Here is a 25,243-nt window from a genome sequence, read left to right on the forward strand (position 1 = left end):
AAGGAGCTACCCTGAACGATATAAATTCACACACGGTTTGGTGGCCTCATGAGCGGGCAGGGTAACTCAAGATCAGAATGCGCGAATGCGCAGGCATTTGGAGCTTTGCTGGCCGCATATGACGTTAGACACATTTACGCATGACGCGTTTCATATATGGATATTATGATTCACTTGTGGTAGAATAATCATCATCATTAGTAGCAACAGCAAATAAATATACAACGACGTAAAACTTTGATCAGTGCCTTCAGCGCTATATCTATGCGGATTCAGGATCAAGCGCCAAACATATACAGCGTATTAGCTACGCCGGTGAACATGGGCGCATTCTAGTTCGTGTTCTTATTTACTATTTAAAATACAAGTGTTCGCGAGCGGGGGTCAACATTCATCGCCGTCTTAATTGGCTACACTTTATGATATGCTTTACAGTCCACTGCCGGGTTTCAATTGTACTTTGGTGACATAAAACGCGAATTTACAACATGGATACCGTTTCGAAGACGAATGTGTTTGGTGAGAGAAACTTGTGGTTTTTATTTTGACATGGATTGTCAGTAATCGTGCATGTGTACAGCACATATCAGTTTTCATGAAATTGTCATTTTTGGCATGTTTTGTTAGTCTATATTGAGTGCTTTTATTCCGTATAAATATTGATAAAGGCAATAGGCAATACATGCATGTCGTTTACGAGAATTGTACAATATTTGAACGATAAGATCCATGGCTTTGTATAAAACAAGCAATCGTTATTACTTATATGCAATAACTGATATACTATGATTGTCTTTAGGAAAGTGAAATAACACTTTTAAGATTATATGAACCGATCCAATCTAATGATTAAAATATCTGTGATTTTGAGCTCGACGTCAGAGGAAACTGTAATGTTACGTGTTTTTCTTTCTTCCATTTGTCATAAGTATGTGTTTCTGGTTGAAGGAAATTCATTTCTAAATCAACTATTAAATGTTTCAGTTTTGATCTAGGATGTTTTTAAACTAGTTGAGATTTTGAGGTTATCATTCTACAAAGCTTTTCTATATTAAAAAAACTATGACATAAATCTTGTTACGATGATATTCAACAACATCGTGATTTTCAATAATACGAAGTACCAATGGACAAAAATGATACGCAATATGCACTATTTTGTATGGTGAGAAATAACATGGCAATATCGTCATCTTCTATCTCCTCCAGTCTATGAGTTTAGACATATGTCTTTCAACCTAATCATTTGATAATCATTAATATGACCTATATTTTTATAAAAATTAATGGAATAAAAAATTATTCAAACTTCCATTAGAAATATAGAAATCCTTCATTAATGGATTATCATACTACTCAAAGCTTTACGTATTGTTTATGATAATTATGTATTTATAGTCCCCGTGCGCTGTTTTCAAGTCCTTTTCCTAGCAATCGTCCTCCGAGCATCAGGAGGCAGCTCTCAGCCCTTGCCGGGCATATTTTCATCGTCGGCCTGTGATGGGACCAATACAACGGGTCAACTCGCTTCAGTATGTCACTGCGTGCACAAATATGACGTCTTCAATTTGACGCAATTTTGTAGGTAAGAGACTTTTATCATTGAGAATAGACACTGCACTCAATTGAATGTCTTGACTCAAAAACAAACACAATATTAATTAAAAACATAATGAAAGGTTTGGAAATTGGTATACTAGTATTCGTAGGTCTTTCACTCGTTATAACAATACACTTGCGATTATTGAGACCACGAAACCATGCGTGACTTGAACCCATTTATGCCTAGTGGACTCTCCCATCCTTTTAAATTGGGACAATTTATTTCCAAACTTAGGGATGTCTAGTATATTTATTTCTATATTTAGAATATGTCTCACAGAAATTCTTTTAAGCAAACAGCGCAGACCCTGATAAGACGCCGCATCATGCGACGTCTCATCTGGGTCTACGCTGTTTGCCAAGGCTTTTTTTCTAGACGCTAGGCATAAATGGGTTAAAACGTACAAGGTAGCTCCTGAGCACACTGAATACGGCACAAGACTCTTGTCAGCACGAAGCAAGCCATATGCATCTGGGAATTTATGTCAATGATTTAAGTTGGTACTGTATAGGCAACAATGCATTATATACCTTATATAGTAGAAGGTATTACTGTAATAATAAATAAAGTGAAATTAAGCTCTGCCAGCAGGAGAAAACACCGTTCAGCAATATAATCATCTATTTATTGCATATGACACATCGCAAGATTAATATGAGGCAATACAAAACAGAGTTACGTTTGCTCAGCTTGTTGTATATAACTATTACATTACGTCCTCTTAAGCAATACTATGATGCTCGCAGACTGCATTCAGGAACAAATGTCGTCAAGTGAGACCAACAATTCGTACATTCGCCTGGTATTCGACAGGGGCCAGTTCATGAAGAAAGCAAATCTAACATGCAGTCACCGCCAAGGTGAAAAAACTAGGATATGAAGCTAGCATATTTATCATAAATAACGCAAACGGTTTTTCTATGTTTAAATATGTCATATTCTAGTATTCCATATTCTAAAAAGAAATATGTTATGGTAAGGATGCACAAATCATTTAATTCAGCGTGTACAACGCGCCAAATGCATATGTATTTTTTCTTAATAATCAGCAAAACAAATAGAAATTATGTTTCTTTAGATATCAGCATTTCCTTTCTTAAACAGCCGCCATTTTATTGTTATACGTGCATAAATTGAGAGCAAATAAAAACCACAAGAAGCTTACTGTGTTACCTGATGCAACGAACACTTTCATCATGTTCTGCGTAGTTATACAATTCATGCTAAAACATTGGGTTAGTTTTAGGGCATGTGCACACTTGCACTGCAAAGGTATCGGAATGTGACTCCTTGTTTCTCAAAAAGATCTCTGCAACAAAAACATGGGACGAAGAACAATCATGCAGGTATAATAATCTTTATTGAATCGTCGCTGATATCGCGTATTCTTTGTGTGCTTTTTTTTTCAAAAATGGTGTCACCTGTTGATTAAGAAATTTTCCCAATGTAAAACTTACTGCGTATCAAAAAAGTATAATGCTACGGTCATTAATATTTAAAATGTTGCGTTAAGGTTACTCGAATGAATTCGTTGTTAATAATTAACGTAAATTTTAATTTATGTACAAAAGATGGATAAAAACTACAATGCTTGCATTTAACCACTTTAATGTTGTCATAGACGATAAACGATGTATGCCTATTATTTTTCAGCGTAGGTAATTCTTTGGGAGTCTGCTACTGGCATATCTTACAACACTGTCCTGGCCGGATGCGACATATGTGGTCCGTCCTGGCAGAAGTATATGTGACTAACAAATGCACCAAATAGTAGGTTCTTTATATCCGTTTGCTTCAAACTTTGGAATTATTTCTCAACTTTCGGTTAACAATGATATGCTTAATTTGTTCACACAACATTAAAAACAACATCGATCCCTCAAAATATTAACAGACGTGTGCGTTCATAATAAGTGTAGTTATATTGAATATTAGATATTGATTTTTATTATTTGATTTTTTTTCTCAAATAAATGATTAGTTAGTTAATTAAACAGTTTATGCTATTGTTCAATCGTGGCGCAGTCCGCTGCATATAAACGCTGAAACGGTTAATAGAAAGTATATTATAGACGTACAAGATTGCTTTGCAATAGTGGTTTTACATTCCAAATGTTTCATTGACGTGGATGAGCTGAAGTTTGTGTTCTTATGATTATTAAACAGTTATCGTGATAAAACAATGTCATGGACAAAAATATACACCCTTCGTAAGGAAAACTGAAACGGCGAATTTTGCATTGTTTTATAAGCAAAGGGCAAAAACGCACAAGTGACTGGTGCGATTTTCCTGCTTACCCAAAATGCTATCCATTTTATGTCATCAAACATTTACTGAAAATATGGTAAAGCTTTGATGACATATGTGTAGGTGAGAGGAAGCAATCGGCGAATTTTGCGGGGGTTTTTTTTTTGGGGGGGGGGGGTAAAAACAAAGGGCAACAACTCCAAAGTGCTTGGTGAAAATTGACTGGTTATCAAATTTGAAATCGATTTTATGTTCATGAAATTTTTCAGAAAGTTTGGTGAAGATTCGATGATAACTGTATCAGTTACAAATCGGACAAGGAACGTTAAGTATTTCTTGTATCAATAAAGGGAAACAAATCTGAAAACCATATTGGCTGGTTATTCAAATTGACCTCAATTTTATGAAAACCAATATTCACAAGTTTGCTGAAGATTCGATTAAATTACTGCACGAATTAGAAAGCGGATACGGCGAATTTCGGAATATTTATATATATATATATAAAATAAATAAGTGCCTGTGGCTTATTGGCTACTCATTTAACCACTTAACTTGCCCTTCCATCAATGTCATTTCAAGACTTGTTGGTGAAGATTTCATGAAAACCGTACAAGAACGGAAATTATTAATGTACCGCCAGCAAAGGGTGTTTCCATAATACATCATATAAACATTTCATTACTACAAATTCTTATTGTACTAACACGTCAATTGTTGCTACATGCATCATTGTGCATTTGTATGTTTCAGTGAAAACTGGGCATAATGCGCGTGCGTTAAGTGTCGTCCCAGATTAGCCCGTGCAGTCCGCACAGGCAAATCAGGGACGACACTTTCCGTTTTTATGGTATTTTTAGTTTCAAGGAAGTCCCTCTTACCGAAAATCAAGTTTAGGCGGAAAGTGTCGTCCCTTATTAGCCTGTGCGGACTACATAGGCTAATCTGGGACGACACTTTACGCACATGCATTATGCCCAGATTGCCCAGAACAAGCCTCAGTATGTTTCAGTGACCATGATTCATTTCACTTTGACTGCAACGAAATCGTGACGGCATATCATGATGAAAAAACGATTTTCAAAAAGCGGAAAAATTACACAGAATGTTTGTAAGTGTCTTGTTTTAAAAAAAAAATCAAATGCTACGTGATTTTTTTTTGTGGTGATATAATGATTTATCCTAAGATTTTTGTTAATATGACCGAAGTCCCATTTATTTATTTTATAAGCCCAGTAGTATTTACATGAGTCGGTCTCCGGGCAATCCGGGTTAAATATGTGTGCGTTAAGGGTCTTAAACAGGTTCATAAGTGAAGACACATGTCGCCTGTAATGGAGTTCCGTTTAAAAAAGACTTACTTCGAAAAAATCCGGATTGCACATGTCAACTTTGGGACGAAACTTTACGTGCATGCATCAATCATGGTCTTCCCAGAGATGTACTCGTTGTTTTTTTTTGTTTTTTTTTTTTTCAAAATAATATTTCGACTAAATATGTTAACAGTTATTTCTCACCGTATAGGTATGCATGATTCTAAATTGTATTTTAATTTTATAAATGATATGTCTGTCGATATTGGTAAAAAGTATAACTAACAGACACTGTTAATATTTCTCATATTCTGAATCCCGGTAGTTGTCATTTTAAATACATGTCGAGTACATCTGAAGGAATTCCAAACTTTCCTTTTCAGAGAAATAGTTTCTACCAACCGGGAATGTATTGAGATCCATAAATTGGATTCTATTCACAACGCACATGTCTGGCAAAACATGGAGTTTCAACTGGAAAGGTTCACACAATTTGAAAAACTGCGGTGCACTCTAGAAACAGGTAACAAATGACACCAAATAACTCACTTGCTTCATCAAATATTATATATAGAGAGAGAGAAACGTTGCGAGCCATGCTGTGATACAGTTTTGTTATCGGCACATTTGGTAGCTTTAACAATTAATTCGACCAACATTATAAGCATGCGCTGTGGTTACCGATAAAGATTTAATCCAAATTAAAACCAATTATAAACACATTTTCGAAGTATGCAACAACAAATAAATAACCAATTATTTGCAACATTTTTCTATAGAACAAATGCTTTTATTTTCCTAAGAGTGGACTTAAGAATCGTTGCATGTTCTTGTTAAAATGGCACATAAACGTAATGTGTTTATAAGCCTTTCTTTCCTTTCTTCAATTTGTTCTTCAATGTTGGCTTTGGACCAGGAAAGGTTGCTTGAAAGTAGAAAACAAATCTTATTTTAAAATAATCGAAAACAGATTTCAATACTTCAATTTATAATTCACGGAGACTAATTGATATCGCTTAACTGAGTATTTCTTAACCCATTTATGCCTAATGGACTCTCCCATCCTTTTAAATTGGATCAATTTATTGCCAAACTAAGGGATGTCTAGGATATTTATTTCTATATTTAGAATATTCCATACAGAAATTCATTTAAGCAAACAGCGCAGACCCTGATGAGACGCCGCATCATGCGGCGTCTCATCTGGGTCTACGCTGTTTGCCAAGGCCTTTTTTCTAGACGCTAGGCATAAATGGGTTAAATTATAAGCACCATGTTATTCTTTAACAGGACGCGAACGGGGATGCAACACCGATATAGTTGAATGTTTGGAACCCTTCGATAACAGTGCATACATCTTAGAATTGATGATAAAAAACGGTACAATCCCAACAACCAATCAAATTTGCGAGTAAGACTGGTTTTCTTTTAGTCACTGTTATACTAATAGTTTTGCACCCGATTATAACAATAGGGTGATAGTGGATAGATTTGACACTGGTTTTTACGCTCAATTCGGTTTTATGAGATGATGAGTCTTTGTTTAATCGGGTTTCCAAACTCTAATTGCAGAGGTCTGAAAAAAATGTAACCGCGAAACACTAATCTCCATACATTTTTTTATATACCACATTTATATAGCGCCCCTTTTCATACTCGCGGGTGCGTTCAAAGGCGCTTTACATGTTTTTCCCTGATCACTGAGTCACAAGTCGTCCGTTAACATCTTACATATTTTTTTTCGCCTAACAATTAATTATTGTTTAAAAACTTCATTTGAAGTTTGAGAAGTCCCATATAATACACAGGCAGCAGTATCATAAAAAAAAATTGCCCCCCCCCGGACCATACCCCCCCCCCCCCCCCGAGCTTACCCCAGGGGTTCCAGATTGTTAAATGTACACCTATTGTGTATGGTTTAACTTTCCAACAACGAATATTGACAAAAAATAACAGTTTAAAAAAATACACCTCTTATAGGTATTATATATACACAAGGTATGAAACGTACTATATGCCTATTGCTGAAAGATTGTGGAACACAGGACGTGACCTTTTTCATCGAAAACACACATGTTCCCATGCAGTTGCCGACAAAATGCAACTGGATTCGTTTAAGACAGTAAAAGCAACGAGATTACACTTCTAACCGATCTCCTGCTCGGCTAATAACTTTAATATTCAATTAAATTCGACTTTCTCGCTACATGACTGTGTTTTGCTGTCATAATTTGTCGATCGAATGCTTGATTCTAAAACGCCATATCATTGGCCAACACATTGAGAACAACCAACCAGATAACGCGTTATAAAATTAAAATGGTGTACATGTGTAGATGAAACACCGAGTGACATATAGCGAGAAAGTCAAATTTAATTGAATATTAAAGTTATTAGCCGAGCAGGAGATCGGTTAGTTGTGTAATCACGTTGATTTTACTGTCTTTTAACGAATCCAGTTGCATTTTGTCGGCAATTGCATGGGAACATGTGTGTTTTCGATGAAAAAGGTCACGTCCTGTGTTCCACAATCTTTCAGCAATAGGCATATAGTACGTTTCATACCTTGTGTATATATAATACATATACGAGGGGTATTTTTTTAAACTGTTATTTTTTGTCAATATTCACTGTTGGAAAGTTAAACCATACACAATAGGTGTACATTTAACAATCTGGAACCCCTGGGGTAAGCTCGGGGGGGGGGGGGGGGGGGTGTATGGTCCGTGGGAAGGGGGGGGGGCTTTTTTTATGATACTGCTGCCTGTGATATAATACAAAGCATTTTTTATAATTGTTCATATAACAGTAGAAGTAACAATTGCAAATGAATTAAACCTTATAATAATATTTGGTTTGAAACTGTTGTGTGAAATATAAGCATACATCTATAACAATAATTATGTATAATTTCATTATTTTGTACTTTTGTGTTGTAATGATTTTAATAATTGTGTTTTTGTTGGTGGGGGTGGTTGTTATTAAATTTAAAGGGATCCTTTCACGTTTTGGTAAATTGACAAAATTGAAAAAAAGTTGTTTTAGATTCGCAAATGTTCGTTTTAGTTATGATATTTATTAGGAAACAGTAATACTGAACATTTACCACGGTCTAATATAGCCATTATATGCATCTTTTGACGATTTAAAAACCTGAAAATTATAAAGCGTTGCAACGCGAAACGATTGAATAATTTGGAGAGTTCTGTTGTTGTCGTTTAATTTTGTGAAACTACAAAGATTACTTATATAAACTATAAAATACGTCTTTCATGTATACTTAGTAGGATGGCTGTGCGGTCTAATTGGTTTTTACTTCAGGACTCCGGGGGTCAGTGGTTCGAGCCCTGCCGCGGGCTACTTTTTTTTTCCTTTTTTTAGCTCACCTGATTGCTTAGGTGAGCTTTTCTTACCGGTCTTTGTCCGTCGTACGTCCGTCCGTCCGTCCGTTAACATTTGCTCGTAAACACTCTAGAGGCCACATTTGTTGTCCCATCTTCATGAAACTTGGTCAGCAGCTTTGCCCCAATAAAATCTCGGCCGAGTTCGAAACTGGGTTGTGCCGGGTCAAAAACAAGGTCACTAGGTCAAAAAAAGAAAAACCTTGTAAACACTCCGGGGGGGGGGGGGGGCTTCACTTCGAAAATGGTCCAGATCGGTGAAAAAACATTACCGCCAGTGGGCGGGGCATTTTTCTTTATATGTATATAGTGGCAGTTTTCCTTATTTGGCTATAGAGAAGCCTTGTAAACACTCTAGAAGTCACAACTTTTGCCCAATCATCATGAAAGTTGGTCAAAACATTGGTTTTATTGATATCTTGGACGAGTTCGACAATGGTTCAGATCGGTGAAAAAACATGGCCGCCAGTGGGCGGGGCATTTTTCTCTATATGTATATAGTGAAAACATGTTAACACTATAGAAGTCACATTTTTGGCCCAATTTTCATGAAATTTGGTCAGAACATTTGTTTCTTTGATACGAGAGTTGAGTTCAAAAATGGTTTCGGTCAAACCTTGTGATCGAACACTATGGAAGTCACATTTGTATGCCCCCCTTCGAAGAAGACGGGGTATATCGTTTTGCTCATGTCGGTCCGTATGTCTGTCCACCAGATGGTTTCCGAATGATAAGTCAAGAACGCTTAGGCCTAGGATCATGAAACTTCATAGGTACATTGATCATGACTCGCAGATGACCCCTATTGATTTTGATGTCACTAGGTCAAAGGTCAAGGTCAGGGTGACTCGAAATAGTAAAATGGTTTCCGGATGATAACTCAAAAAAGCTTACGCCTAGGATCATGAAACTTCATAGGTACATTGACCATGACTCGCACATGACCTCTTTTGATTTTGAGGTCACTAGGTCAAAGGTCAAGGTCACGGTGACCCGAAATAGTGAAATGGTTTCTGGATGATAACTCAAGAATGCTTATGCCTAGGATCATGAAACTTCATAGGTACATTGATCGTGACTCACAGATGACCCCTATTGATTTTCAGGTCACTAGATCAAAGGTCAAGGTCACGGTGACCCGAAACAGTAAAATGGTTTCCGGATGAAAGCTCAGGAACGCTTATGCATAAGATCATGAAAGTTCATAGGTACATTGATCATAACTTGCAGATGACCCCTATTGATTTTCAGGTCACTAGGTCCAAGGTCAAGGTGACCCGAAATAGTAAAATGGTTTCCGGATGATAACTCAAGAACGCTGATGCTTAGGATCATGAAACTTCATAGGTACATTGATCATGACTTGCAGATGACCCCTATTGATTTTCAGGTCACTAGGTCAAAGATCAAGGTCACGGTGACTCAACTTAGAAAAATGGTTTCCGGATGATAACTCAAAAACGCTTACGCCTAGGATCACGAAACTTCATAGGTACATTGAGGTGACCCAAAATAGTAAAATTGTTTTACTTAAGAACACTTATGCCTAGGATGATGGAACTTCATAGGTACATTGATCATGACTCGCAGATGACCCCTATTGATTTTCAGGTCACTAGATCAAAGGTCAAGGTCACGGTGTTTCAACTTAGAAAAATGGTTTCCAGATGATAACTTAAGAAGGCCTATGCCCAGGATCATGAAATTTCATAGGTACATTGATCATGACTTGCAGATGACCTGTATCGACTTTCAGGTCACTAGGTCAAGGTCACGGTTACTTGACACAGTAAAATGGTTTTTGGATGATAACTCAAGAAAGCTTACGCCTAGGATCATAAAACAATATAATGGTCAGTTGAATAACATGGCTGCCGGGGGGGGGCAGTTTTCCTATTTGGCTATAGAGAAACCTTGTAAACACTCTAGAAGTCACAACTTTTGCCCAATCATCATGAAAGTTGGTCAAAACATTGGTTGTATTGATATCTCGGACGAGTTCGAAAATGGTCCATATCGGGAAAAACATGGCTGTCAGTGGGCGGGGCATTTTTCTCTATCTGTATATAGTGAAAACATGTTAACACTCTAGAAGTCACATTTTGGCCCAATTTTCATGAAATTTGGTCAAAACATTTGTTTCTTTGATATGAGAGTTGGGTTTGAAAATGGTTCCGGTCAGTTGAATAACATGGCCGGCGGGGGAGGGGGGGGGGCAGTTTTCTTATATTTATATAAAAGCTTGTGAACACTCTAGAAGTCACATTTTTTGCCTAATCATCATGAAACTTGGTGAAAATATTGTTTTTATATATATATCACATAATTAATGCCATAATTATTGCCCTTAGATTGTCCAAATTTCATTACATTATAATCCTTGTAAACCCTCTAGAGGTCACAATTTTGTTTCAGATTTTATGAATCTTGGTCATAATATTTATTTTTGTAAGCAAAGTTTTTTGTTTAGTAAGGGGGTTAACTCAAAATATAGGCCACCAGGTCAAATCTTGCAAAAACAAAATCACTCCATATGCCAGAGTTTTGGTTCAATAATGATGAAACTTGACCCGGATGTTTGTCTGGACAATATCTAGGTCAAGGTTGATGTTTGGCAAAGATTGAATGAACTGACTTCTCTCAGGTGAGCGAACTAGGGCCATCTTGGCCCTCTTGTTTAAATTTTATTCTTGATGTTTTACTGGAGCTTTTTAGATCCAATGTTTACATTTATCAATATAAAACATTTAATGACAAACTTCAAAACATGCCAAAATATGTAAAAAGGCACCTTTAATATTGCTGCGGTAGGTAAAGAACAATAAAAGGTCGTAAAATGAGCAGAAACAATAAATAACATCAGTTTTTAAACGATCGCAGTTGCATGCATGTTGAATGTATACACTATTTGATAATTATATGTTGGCACTTGTATAAGGCACACGTCATTTACTTCTTGTAGGCTTTACGACAGGATGATTGAGTGTGTTCAGAAAGCTGCCGATAAATGCCCGACCAATAAAAGGCATTCCGTTGCCTATTGGTGCGCGGTGATGCCGAAGTCTTGCCACTGCCCTATAGATGAGAAAGGAAATATGAAGTCTGTCAACGGGTCAGGATTATCTCATCACACACATTTGCTGCTGTATTTGTGTTTTTGGCTGGTCCTTGTAATGTACATATAGTGTTTACAGTTAATGTTCAACATGATCGAACTGTTTTGTACCATCATCGTTTCTAGCCTAATCGCACTAATCAATGGCGAGTATTCTCAACCAATCGAGGCAATATCAATTCATATTTTTGGAGAGTTTCTGAAGATCAAAGGACTTGAAGCGATACGTTGTATTACTTTAAAACAGATTTCAAGTTGTCTATCCGTCCGGTTAGCGAAGTGGTTGGTTCTTCCACCCCCCCCCCCTCCTCTAAGCGACCCGGTTCAAGTCCCGTTTTACTATGGTATGATTAAACTTATGATCTTATTAAGACATTTACGGGCACTTTATTGTAATTGGTACTGTTTACATACGCCCTACAATCAATGCAGAGTATGAAAACTCATAGTCCGAAGATTGCTTTATATTGAATATGTAACTTGACTGATAAAATGGCAATCTATATTGCAACTATCTTAGTTTGAGATAAATAAATGATGTAAACACTCGTCAATAGACTGTATCAAGATAAATACGGATAAAACCCCAAACACGTGTTGTTGACGTCCTAGCATTTAACCTGTATATGTATATGCATATCAGGTGATTTTACAACATGCGAGCATCCATGTGACGAGGTGACCTAAACATAAGATAATTCAAATAGTATCTGTGTTTTAGATATTCAATTTATAGAACGCGGGATGATAAAATCAAGGTGTCATTTTCTATGTGATATTCAGATAAAGGTTGCAAGCTATTAGCCAAGTCAGCATTTAATGTCGTGCATGGATATTCAATCGTTTTATTGATTTGCAGTATACAAATGATACACTGACCCCAAAATATAAAACTTATTGAAAAAGTTAAAAATAACGTTACGACTCAATTTTCATTTTTCATGAACTCGCAGTAGGGATTGTTACGTTACTTTTCAGTCAAGGTCTAGTATCGTGCTATTTGCGAAAACAAAACCATATTTTTCAAAACTAAACATATTTTAATCAATCGATGTAAACAAGAGTTTATTTAAATTTATTTACCTTGTATGAAATGTCCTCAAATGTGTCAATCGCATCTTGTGAGTGATGAAACATTTTGTCCACATGTTTTTGACAGGAATAGCTCTTTTAACTGGAATTTCGTTTTACACGCTTTGTGACGCCGAGCGGGTTCCGAAATCCCCCATGGTATAATGTAGAAAAGTGCAGACCAACAAAACGGTGGCATCAATACGTTTTAATTAAAATAGTAACATTAAATAGTTTTCGCTTGTTTCTGACATAAATACGCGATTTATAACGTTGATTTCGTTTAAAGTTATTCAGATTCCAATACCGGTATTCACTATTAGTCTACATATACACACGATATATTTCATATTTAATATTGCTTTTATGACATTTTCAGTTTCTAAAAAAAATAATTTTCTATAAATCTTTTTTGGTTATTTATGTAATTCTACATATTGAAGCTGCCTGATTTCCTCTCTTTCCATGTCAAACTTAGGCTCATTTGGTCATTGTCGACCTGAAATGGCTTAAAGGCACCCGAGGGTGACTAGAAGCCGATTCTTGTCACCCTAGGGTGACTTCAAGCCGATTCATTTCACACTGGGGTGACCTCAAGCCGTCCGGTTACTAGAATCGGCTTGAAGTCACCCCAGGGTGACATGAATCGGCTTCTAGTCACCCCCGGGTGACTTCAAGCTATTTCAGGTCGACAATGACCCAATGAGCCAAACTTAGTTTACAAATGGTTCCTAAAGTTGCTGGATCTATGTACAAATGAAAAGTTTAGTTGAACCTTGAAAGGGGATATGGCATTTTCCTCCCCTGAGATGGTTCTTAAATCACACCCCTGGCGTTGGAAAAGGTAAAAATTAAATTCCTCTAATTAATCTATCTGGAGTTACATGTACCACTATGTTAGAAATACACATGTTTGCAATAAAAAGCTTTAGAAAAGCTTTATACAAATTTGATTTTGCAGTAAAATTGTCACATAAATGTATAATAGAACAAAGTTGATGGCAAACTACCTGTACATGTACCATTAAGATAGATATAGCCCGGGCTTAAACAAACATCGTTGTTTGTTAGTGTCCACTGATTTCACCTTCAATATGGCGTCTTTAATATCCATTGCGGTAAAAAAAACTAGAGGAAAGTTATCACTACGAAAGTAAGGAATTTAATTCTACTTGATACAAGTGCAAAGCCATTTTAATTGACTTGTCTCATTGTATAGTTAAATTATTCAATTACTCATAAGCATCTTACAAGGAAAGTATATTAAAAACAACAATTAATACCACTCCCATTGGGTGTGTTACATATGTACTGGTCAATTGGCCGGTACAATAAAACTGACAGAAATAATACAAAATTATATTTTGCTGCAGCAATTCTGTATGGTGTCTAATAACTAATGCTATTTACAAGGAGTATAAATTGGTGTTAAATTCCTATGACCGACTCGTCTGAAACGGGTAATTTAACCATTGTACAATATAAAGAAGTGAAACTCCAGCTGCTGGAGCAGTATTGAATTTTCATTAAAAACAATTAGTTGGTCCTTTATTTAAGGCAAGTGACCGATTGCCCAAACAGTACAAAACAGCACAATACAGCACAATACAAACCAACATAAACACAAAATATGAATAAAGCTGGGGTCACCGCCTTGGAACGGTCAATGCAAAGCATTGGGACAAGTCACAATATCCTGTCAACCAGTCTGCAGACAACTTCAATATTGATCTAATAAAACGCTCAAACATGTTTTGATGAAATGTTTTAATTTTATCGCTAGAGAGATGTGAAAGTATATTACCACAAATCAATCCTGTGCAGACTGACCGACCAAGTGACTCCAAAAAACATCCTTTAAATCTTTGTTTTCAGAGGTGTAACTTAACAGGAAACTAATTTATGTCAAACGAGAGTGTTTTAAATTAAAAGAAAATAAAACGATGCAAATATGTAAAGTATTGTTAGTTTTATTATGACTATTTCCTGGTCAAAACATGCAACAAAATATTTGCACTTTCAACACCACGTCATAATAATTATGCAAATAAAAAAAGTGCATATCTGTACTACAGAGAACATGGAAATACATGGTGTAATGTAGGTCCAAAATATATATTTCTTTATGTACACACATGAAGACCTAAACATGAGACTTCACATGCCAACATGAAGAAAATTATATATTGGATGTCTCATCAATCCAACAGTAGAGATCTTTACAATTGGTTAACATATTTGTAGCGCATGTAACAAAACTTCATCTGGTACGATTCGAAATGTATTGTTTTTTTCTGCATAAAATACTAATCAGTTTCTCTATATCTATCTACATGTACATATACCTTATTAACACCGTTTCTTTATATTTCATTTCCTATTTTTCGTTGAATAAATGAGAACTAGGCATTCGGCGTGTCTAGAAAATGACAAACATGTCATTAGCAACCGGCGCGCACGTTTTATCGATCGCTGACCGGTCGATCGATATATAGATAAGAATCTGGTTGACAGTTGGTGAGATGTCAATTGTCATCAATGTTGTTTTGACAAAATTTGCAATTCTTAGCGCAATCGCTCCCCGAGTAGTAACCATTGAGTAATAAGGCCCCAAAAATACACGTGTGAAAACCGTTATGTCTCTTTTAACTTTAATTGGCACTAATTGACATATGTGATATATCTGCAAACTGTTTATTGGACGACGTCACGTAAAAGAGAACAATCGTGGTCCGTGTACATACCGTCTTTTCGTTTTTCGTTTTGCATTCGACAACACGAAACACGAAAATAAACGCATATAAGTTCATATTCCGATTTTCTTATAACCGAAACAAATACAAAAAACAAATCGACTTATTTATATCGTTTTTCGTTTTACTAATTACAAAACAAAACCCGAAACGTGTATGTCTATTCCTATTTCGTTTCAATTTAAATTTAATAAAAATCATTATTTGAAAATTGAAACAAAGCGCCTGCTCTCATTTATCGTTCTTGATTTGATAAAACGATACACGGAAAACGGAAAACGAGGGGCGCTGCGCAGCTTTATTTGGATGATAACTCATGATTAATCTTAGTGCGCAGTTTCCTCCCTTTGAAACTATTATTTTTGATTAATAAAATGTTCACTATTACATGTATTATAGAGGAAGAATAGACGAGTATTGGCACAGCTCTTTTTGGCTAGTCTAATGGAATAATGAATAGATCAACAGTTAAGTTATATACCAATATACATGCCTGCTTTTGTTTCAAGTCATTGGATTTGATTTAATGTATAACATGCATTACACTAATCATTGCACAATAAAATATCTTTGTTCGGCGTAGCCTTTCTCTTCAAGTAATAAACAAAAATCAAATTATTTACTACACTGTATTCATATCTGTTTAAGAAATGAAATAAAAAATCCACATTATTGCTAAACATATACACATGTACATTCAATTAGTATGGTGAATTATTCCTAAGAGCATGCACGGCCTCATAAAGCCCTGTCATGGCACGTCGTGTGCCGTCCTGGCTCATATACTTCGGGTAACTGGCTGGCGGTGGGCTCTCGTACCAGGTGTCCAACCAGTGATTTGCAACAAGTTGCAAATGTAGGCTGCGACACTGGCCCTGAATGTATTAATTTATGTTGTTATAAAGCTATCGGTTCACGCACTGAGTTCTTTTTAAATTGTATCAGCATGATTATATTTGGTGCTCCCTTTATAGAATAAAGAAAATTTTCTTATAACAATTATAAAATTATTTGAAACTCTTTGCGAGAACACATCATTCAAATAACAGAAAAATCAACGCTATGTATAGTACATTATGTCAATGGATTTTATTTTATAAGTTACAACTCTGACGTTGTTACAAATTTATTTATTTATTTTTAATAACGTTTTGTTTGGTGTACAGATTTTGTCCAATTTTTTAAGGACTGTTAAAATGAATAATAAATGTACTTTAACAGATCATGCAAGCGAACGCTTGATGGCGCGCTTCTCATATATATATATTATTGACTCAGCAAATCATACACGTATTCTTACAAATGTAAACACTTTTCTATAATGACATTCGAGTTTCATTTTAGGAGACAACCAAGGTCTTAAACGGAACATTTCAACGAGTGCAAGTAGATTGTATAGGCGTGACGCATGATATTCGCCATCTTTAAGTAACGTAACGTTTAAAGGAAAAGATCAAGCGGCGTTATAATATCATTGGAATATATCTTGTTAGCATTAACTATATCTTGGGCGCTCTTTCAGGAACATTAAATATGTTGTTTAATAAGTTATTAAATTGGCACATTTATTAATTATATTTAAGTAAATTTCATTTTCTTCAAGTGCAAAGCGGTTTCGTATAAGGTGTTTGGTTACAACTCTGGTTTTAAAGCTAAAATCACTAGACATATCACAATGCAGTTGTTAAATGAAACATGTAGTTGTTATTAATCGAAGTAATTGGAAATTATATTTTAGACACCTTGCACTTTACCGTTCCATAAGATTGAAACATTTTTTTATTTATTATATTATGCAAGGTGACATTAAAAGTAAAACATATGGACATTTTAGCAGCCGCCGCCGATTATTGTGTCCTTAAATTGTCATGCGGGTCTAACGGGTAATACAAAAAGGAATACGGGACTCAAGGGACAGGGTATTGCAGCTCTTAAAATGTAAGGAACTCCCCAATGATAATAGGATTAAAACGAATTTGTTTTTTTGTAAAATAAGTACTGAATTTACATAGCATAGGGGCAAAGAACAAGAAGTGTCATTATAGGCTAATTATAGGCCTATCTAATCGGCTGGATCGGCATGAAATACCGGTACGTTGGAAAACCGTTCGATGTCAAGATTATGATCATTTCAAATTGGAAAAATACAATACCTGGAAAAACAACTGAAAATATCCACGTCTCTGTCCCTTACGGGCGTGTCTTTACCTCCACGAAAAAAGCACGTAGGAAGTCATGCTGATGGAAATAAGTGATTAAGTCTTATGTAAGGGAGAAAAATACGCGCAAAAAGCCACTAAAGAGTTACCTCCCCAAGACAGCAGCATATCCCGCAAACGCCACTCGTTTTTCGTTTCTCGTATACCGTTTTTTCAAACCAAGAACGGTAAACGAGATCAAACAATCCGTTCCAATTTTCAAACATTAATTTTTGTCATGAATTGAAACAAAATATGAACAGGGAAATCAATTTCGTTTTTTGTTTTATAATAAGTACAACGAAAAACGATATAAAGAAGTTAATTTTGTTTTCGTATTTTGTTTAAGTTTCGGTTATTAGAAAATCGGAATATGATCTTATATGCGTTGATTTTCGTGTTTCGTTGTTTCGAATGTTAAATGAAAAAGGAAAAAACGGTATATACACGGACCAATCGTTGATGTACATTTTAAATACCGTGCTTGATTGAAAAAGTATTATTAACCAAACACTTATCAAGAAAGCTACATAATGTATTAACTAGCATATATCAATAAAACAATGTCTCTTTCAAAATGGTTGAAAACGGGAACAGTTCAGACACGTTCTCCTACTATAGCAGGATTGCCCGACCGTGCAAAGGCTCAGTCTACGACTGAAGCATTATTGACACAGGCCGCTAACGTTTCGCTGGAAGAAACGGTCAATGGCCGTAAACGGAAGCGTGGGGAGTACGGTACCTACAGTGACGAAAATAACTCGGATAACCGACAACAAAAGAAAATGTCGGAAATGACATTCGATAATGATCGATTTCGGATTAAAAAAGTATAAATAATCGTTGGTACTTGAATTCGTGCTTCAGCGGACCAACGAAATCAACGAAAATTCGTACCACCCGAAATTTAATGGTTTTACAGTAGCTGCTGATAATATCAGCTTGATATACAGCAAACATACCTATGATAGTAGATTCGTGTATTTCAATACATTTAAATAAACATGTGTTGTAACGTTTAGTTGTGTCTTAATAGACTGAAAGGAGGTATGATTCTTGAACTTCCGTAAAAATACTCTACATCAATATAATATGTTTGTGGTTTTGGAATATCTTCAATACCGTTTACGTAGTTGTTCACAAACAAATGGAAATAATAACTACAAATGAAAAGGTATACGTACTGAGTTACCAGTAAACATATTGTATATACTTGTAAATTAAAGAAATTGAAGAGGTGTGATCACAAAGAAGTCACAGGGGGGGGGGGCCAAAGTACGTTAATAGACTCTGGAAAAGTGACATGCATAACTTAGTGACAAATCTTTAAAAACAGACATAATAATACACACACGTAGTATTGCTAGTGGGACTTTTCAACACAAAATATGTATACAAACCGTTTTTTATACTTCTCATATTAAGGATACATATGTAACAGTATTCATTGGGTTGAATTCCTAGATGTGTATTATTTTGTTTTCGATCCCTGTGTGCTTTGTTATTAATATTTCACATATTCACAATGACTTACTTTCACAATGTTATTATGCGGGACACTTGCAATAATCAAACTCTCAGCTATATGACACCCAGGGTCGTTAAACGAATGTACTCATAAAAGCTCCAATCATTTAAGAAGAACAAGGCAGAGTATACAGGTATTTCAGAAAGAACTCAGCGGAAATCATCATTATCAGCATCAATCCCTTGACCGGTTTGGCAATTTTGGGGGCGGGGAGTGAGAGAAGCCGATAAAGAAATCCTCCTCGAGTCAGGTCTGCTGTGTGCTGTTGATAGTAATTTATCCATCGGAAGGGATGTCCATTCGTTTCTTCAGACGGCCTCGACGTTGACCGCCCTCTAGCATGCCCTGGCGAACCGGCTTGCGCAGAGAGTCGTGTCTGGTGACGTGTCCAAACCAAGTCAGCTTTTGTCGTTTGACGGTCGCCAGTAAGGCCCCCTGTGGACCAACAAGTGTTGCAGTCATGTTCATGAACGTACTAGTTGGTCTTGTGCTCCCTGAAGGATATGCGGATCAGTCTTTGGAGATATTTATGTTTACATGCCAGTATCCTGCGTTCTGTATTCGCGTCAAGGGTCCTGGTGTCGCAGCCGTAGAGTAGGATGAAGACTACGAAGAAATTGTAGAGCCTGTACTTGGTGGGGAAGCTGATGGATCTGATTTTCAACAACCTGCTCATTCTTACAATCGCTGCGGTCGCCATGGCAATTCTTTTTCGGACCTCAGCGGTACTGGTACCATCCTTGGACAGGGTTGCGCCCAAGTACTTGAAGTTGGCCACTTCTTCTCGCTTCTGGCCGTTCATGGTGATGTCTGCACTGGTGTTCGTCGTGCTCTTAACCATGATCTTCGACTTCTCCGTGCTGACCTCTATCCCGTATGCTCCTGCTCTGCCATAGAGTATGTGGGTGAGATCTTGAAGTTCACTGCTGGTGCCACTCGTGGGGTCAATGTCATCAGCGAATCTCGAGTTGAAGACGGGTCTTCCAACGGTGCTGATAGGGGTGTGGTGGTAATAGAGAGTCTCCAGCATTATCTTATCTTCTGAAGGTAAAGGTTGAGCAAGACGGGAGAGAGCAGACAACCCTGACGGACGCCCACTGATGTCCTGAAGAAGTTCTTCTTCTGTCCGTTGAGTAGTACTGCGGTGCTGGCGTTTCCCTAGAATTCTTAAATGGCTTGCACCAGACCTTCGTTAATGTTGAATGCTCTCATTACATGCCATAGCTCATCATGTCACACGCGGTCGAAAGCTTTCTTAAAGTCAATGAAGTTGTGAAAATGGTCGCGTTGATGCTGCAGGGGTTTCTCAATGATGATGCTGAAAATAAAGATCTGTTCCACCGTGCTCCACCCAGCTCTTAATCCGGCCTGCTTTTGGCTAGCAGTTCCTCGGCCTTACGTTTCAATCGATTAAGGATAATGCGTAGCATGGGATGACTGATTAGGCTGCTGGTGCGGTTATTCTTAGAACAACTTGAGGTTGCCCTTTTTCAGTAGGGGTTTGACCGGTGACCACTGCTTTTCCTACCAGATATTTTGGCATAATACCGTCATGGCTGCTGTCGTTGCATCTCCTCCGTGCTTAATCAGCTCGGAAGGGACGTTGTCCACTACAGGGGATTTTCCTGGCTTAAGACTACTTCCTCCTCAGACTACGCACTGCATGGAAATCAGCGGATCCGCAAAACATCGCAACCATGACATGTTCTGATTAAAAATCTGTGTATGCAGCGTCGTAAGGCAGCTTAGGCACGACGATGCTACTGCCTCCACCCTCGATGGAAATGTGAAGACCATACAAATCATATGCCAGAATACCGCAAGTTGCTCCACAATTAATGAAACCAAGGCAATCGAAGGCGCATAACTGCATGTAACAATATATCATATTTGTCATTTGCAAACATGCACTCATCTTCTTCTGAATGCATATGACAGCAAAATAGGAAACCGTTTCATCTATCATAACCGCATACTTTGCAAGCTCATTTTGAATTCGTATCAACACCGACATTCGCAAAGTTTTATTAGAATTTCTAAACAAATGAATTCGCGTTGGATATACTATTGCTTTTATATAACGGGTTCAGCGTTGCAAATTGCGATCAGTACAATCTGGCATCTGCACTTTATCAATAGTGTAAAAAGCGTTACATTAAAAACTTCTTCAATCATGAATATCGTTTAAAGAAATTCTCTGCATCGCCCTATATTTTTTGCAAAACAAACATCCATTGATAAATATGTTCACACATGCACGCATGCAATTAATAATGTGACCTGCACACATGCAATTAATAATGTGAACTTCATTTAACTTCACTTCAAAGACGAACATGTCCTTCTGAGACTGAAACAATGAGTGTGTAATGGGAAAATGCCAATTATCATACTATCAGTGTGTTTATTTACAAGTATGACCATCCTAGATAAATCTTGTCTGTGTTCTGTATCAGTGTTGATTCCTAAAATTGAATGTCATAAACGAAGTCAAAAAATAAAATATATGATCGTTCATAATCCGATTTTAAATGCAATCCGTTCATGCTTTTGTTTAAAATCCTAACATGGTGAGCTAATTGTTTGGATTTAACTCTAGTTTAAGTTTGTTGTTAATGGAACTTTCGTTGATATTTGCATTTACAATCGCTAGAAATAATAAAATATACAAAAACTGCATTCAAGTTGATATCAGTCAGTAAGGTTTTTAATTTCAAAATAAGATACGAAATTGTATTGTTCTTCATGTAACTAAGCTTTTATTTTAGAAAATGTTTAGAGGAATCAAAGTTCATATTTGGTCATGTTATAAATAGAATCTTAGATTCGTGGTCATGTTGTATTGAATTTATTAAACTCGTCATCTAAATAAAGATAAAAACTCGGCAAGCCTCGTTTTTATCTTTATTTAGATGACTCGTTTAATAAATTCAATTCAAAACGACCACTCATGAAATATCTTAATTATATTTATAGAAACATAATGTCACAACTTTGTAATTGTTTTATATTATGTTATTGTGTTATGTATTATGGGCCGGAGGCCTTGATTTACTAATAAACTGTTCTGTTCTGCACGTTTAGTTTTGATTAGACATGTTTAAACATTATATTTATTATTATTTTAATTGTGTGTTTATATTTAACCTGATGACGTACCTCGTTCGGTGCAGTCACTTCTTAATATTATGATCATCTTTTATCTTTTTAATTATCCACATTGCTTGTAAATTTTGTCCCACTTCGTAGATCTAAGATTGCTAGATTTCAATATTCTTGCAAAATTATCATTTTATGAAGAATATTTGCCTTTTTATTGAATATATCTATACATCGTTACTGTTCAAAAATGAATGCGTACACAAAATATAAATTTTTCTTTGATAAACTGGATGAAAAAATGTGCTGTTTGATTGCGTCAAGTGTTTGATGTATGTAATATTTTTTTAAGCAAAACAGTGTACATGTACAATAAAACGATCGGTAAGCGTTATTATAAATTGTAGATATATTTGACGATGTATGTATACATGATATGAATGTCACAATAAACCTGTGCTTTTTGATTATTGGTTGTGATTACATTATTGTAATTGCTTTGATCAAATTATATCCTTTGAAAACATATGTTTCATGATATGATAATGATTCGCGTTTAATGCTTTTCCGTGGTTAATAGAGAATCACCATTGATTTAAAAACGATAATCCACTGTTCCAAACAATTAAAAATAACAGTGAAAATTATCGATAATGCCGCAATGATGTCGTTATTACCGCGAATTTCTTAGTTTATCCCTTTACAAAAGATGGAAAAGCATAACTCACATCAGTATAGTGGTTTCTGAAATTGACCGTCTCGAACCACATGTGATCATAAATAAAAAATTTCACTCCTGGCTTGGCCACTCGTTAAAATCTTAACTTCTTTAAGTGTTGATTATAAGAAACTAATAAATTGCCTCAATATGTGTATGTGATTTGACGTTGTTTTCGCAAGTATTCGCAAGTATTTTTGTTCTAAAATATATTATCATTTTCTTTTATCAAATTAGCAAATATCTGTGTAAAATATTTCTTTCAAATTATCACAAATGTATTAAACAAACCAGGAGATTTTTTACTCTAGGACTACAGGGGTCAATGGTTCGAGCCCTGTTGAGGGTTACTGTTTTCCTTTTTTTTTAATTGTATTATTGTTTCTTACTGGAGATTTTTAGGTGAAACGTTTAAATTTATCAATATATAAAGCATTTAATGACATGCTTCAATACATGCTTAATCTGTTAAACGGTCCCTTTAATAATGTTATTAATTTTACGATACTACCGTGACTTGCTGTACTAAATTTGAAATATGTTTGCCTTTTTCCTGATGTCAATCTCTTGCTCAGCTCACCCAACCGTCCGTCAGTATTTCCGCCCCAGAAGAGTTATTTGTGACCCATCATTTCGGCTAATTTCAAACGCCATGCGAATGTTAATAATAATAGAATTACCGGTGCACACATTATGAAATATGCTCTTCTACGATTGGAGCACGCCTTGCTATATATAATGGCTTTAGTCTGCACAGCTAGTTCATGTAAAGTGTTGATTTTGGAGAGTTGTTAATTCAATGAGAATAATTACAAACTGTTCGTACGAAATACAGCCATGATTTCAGTCGCTATCTTTTTTTAAAAACTGTGACATTAATGAATGAATTATATACGCATCAGCACGAAACTAATTAATTGTAATGGAAGCGTTGACAAAAGACTTTTAGTACTTCGACGAAGTATAACATATTGTTTTCTCCTGGCACTCAACTCTCACTTCTGATCCCGAGACATTGACCCAACCATATCTGGGTTACCGCTTGCTTCTGCTATCGAAAGAAACGAAGTGAGGGGATGTGACATTTAGCTTTAAATAACACTGATTGACTTCAATTTTCTATCGAAAAGTAATGTGCTTAGATGTTCCATTTATGAGACGCAATGTGATTTTTAAAGACCCGCGTCATGCGAAAATGGGTCCTATGCTATATGAGGGCGATTGCGCATCTCACAATCTGGCTAGGAGATACATATTCCTAATGAGACCATTAAGTCTTTCGTGATTGTACAATGGACAGCGTAGCGCCTGACCAGACTTCGCAATGGCGCACGCTGGGCTTGAGCTACGCTAGCCGATACGCCTTTAGACTGTCTGGATTTTCGGGTTAACAAACCGGACGTAATTGTTTTTGCTTTGTTAGTCTTGACAGTAAAATATTCAAACTCAAAATAACAAAGAACACATTCAAAACATATTCTGGATGGGATGTGTGTTATGCATTATTGGATACTTCCAAAGGAATGTAATACATTGGTCCGACCAGTCTTTCGAGTTGAGGTTTCGTGTTTCTTTAGAATAAATGGTAAGCATTGGATGCAAGTGCTTGCAAACAGTAAATATTCATAACAGTTAAAATTCCAGGTTCTTATAGAACTTACAAATACCCCTGAAGTGGTTTATTGTAACATTACTTCGTCGGACAAGTTGGTATTTACTGACACACAGAAGACGGCCAGACGCCAATAATGGATCCAGTATATCAAACACTATGCCAGCTGCCCAGCATGGCTAAATTTGAACTTGTATCAAACGTTATCATTATGCGCATAACACATTCGAACTCTGTACAGTATTTAATAACTATCGCCGTGTCAAAATTAACATACGAACACTGATAATTTATGTATCAGCTTGTGGTATGATTCGGATTGTAATAGACGTTGCAGGTCAGGTCAGTACAAGTAATTTGAATAATCGCAAACTAAAGAAACACATACAAAAACAGCCTAACCCATTTATGCCTAGTGGACTCTCCCATCCTTCTGAATTGGATCAATTTATTTCCAAAATTATGGATTTCTACTATATTCATTTCTATATTTCGAATATTTCTTACAGAAATTCTTTAAGCAAACAGCCCACACCTAGATGAGACGTCTCATCTGGGTCTACACTGTTTGCCAGGGCCTCTGT

General features: G+C 36.2%; 1 protein-coding gene across 1 annotated transcript; it reads left to right on the forward strand.

Annotated features, from left to right (window-relative positions):
* The first annotated feature begins 384 nt into the window (after positions 1–384).
* LOC127876912 (uncharacterized) lies at positions 385–12,946 on the forward strand. The gene is made up of 9 exons (XM_052422422.1): positions 385–519; positions 1,420–1,585; positions 2,330–2,463; positions 2,844–2,949; positions 3,257–3,373; positions 4,864–4,962; positions 5,548–5,687; positions 6,455–6,575; positions 11,528–12,946. Exons 1-9 carry the CDS (start codon positions 489–491, stop codon positions 11,748–11,750), a joined length of 1,137 nt encoding a protein of 378 aa, XP_052278382.1. The 5' UTR covers positions 385–488; the 3' UTR covers positions 11,751–12,946.
* The last annotated feature ends 12,297 nt before the right edge of the window (positions 12,947–25,243 follow it).

Source organism: Dreissena polymorpha, chromosome 4, assembly GCF_020536995.1.
Source record: "Dreissena polymorpha isolate Duluth1 chromosome 4, UMN_Dpol_1.0, whole genome shotgun sequence".
In the NCBI taxonomy this organism is placed as follows: Eukaryota; Metazoa; Mollusca; class Bivalvia; order Myida; family Dreissenidae; genus Dreissena; species Dreissena polymorpha.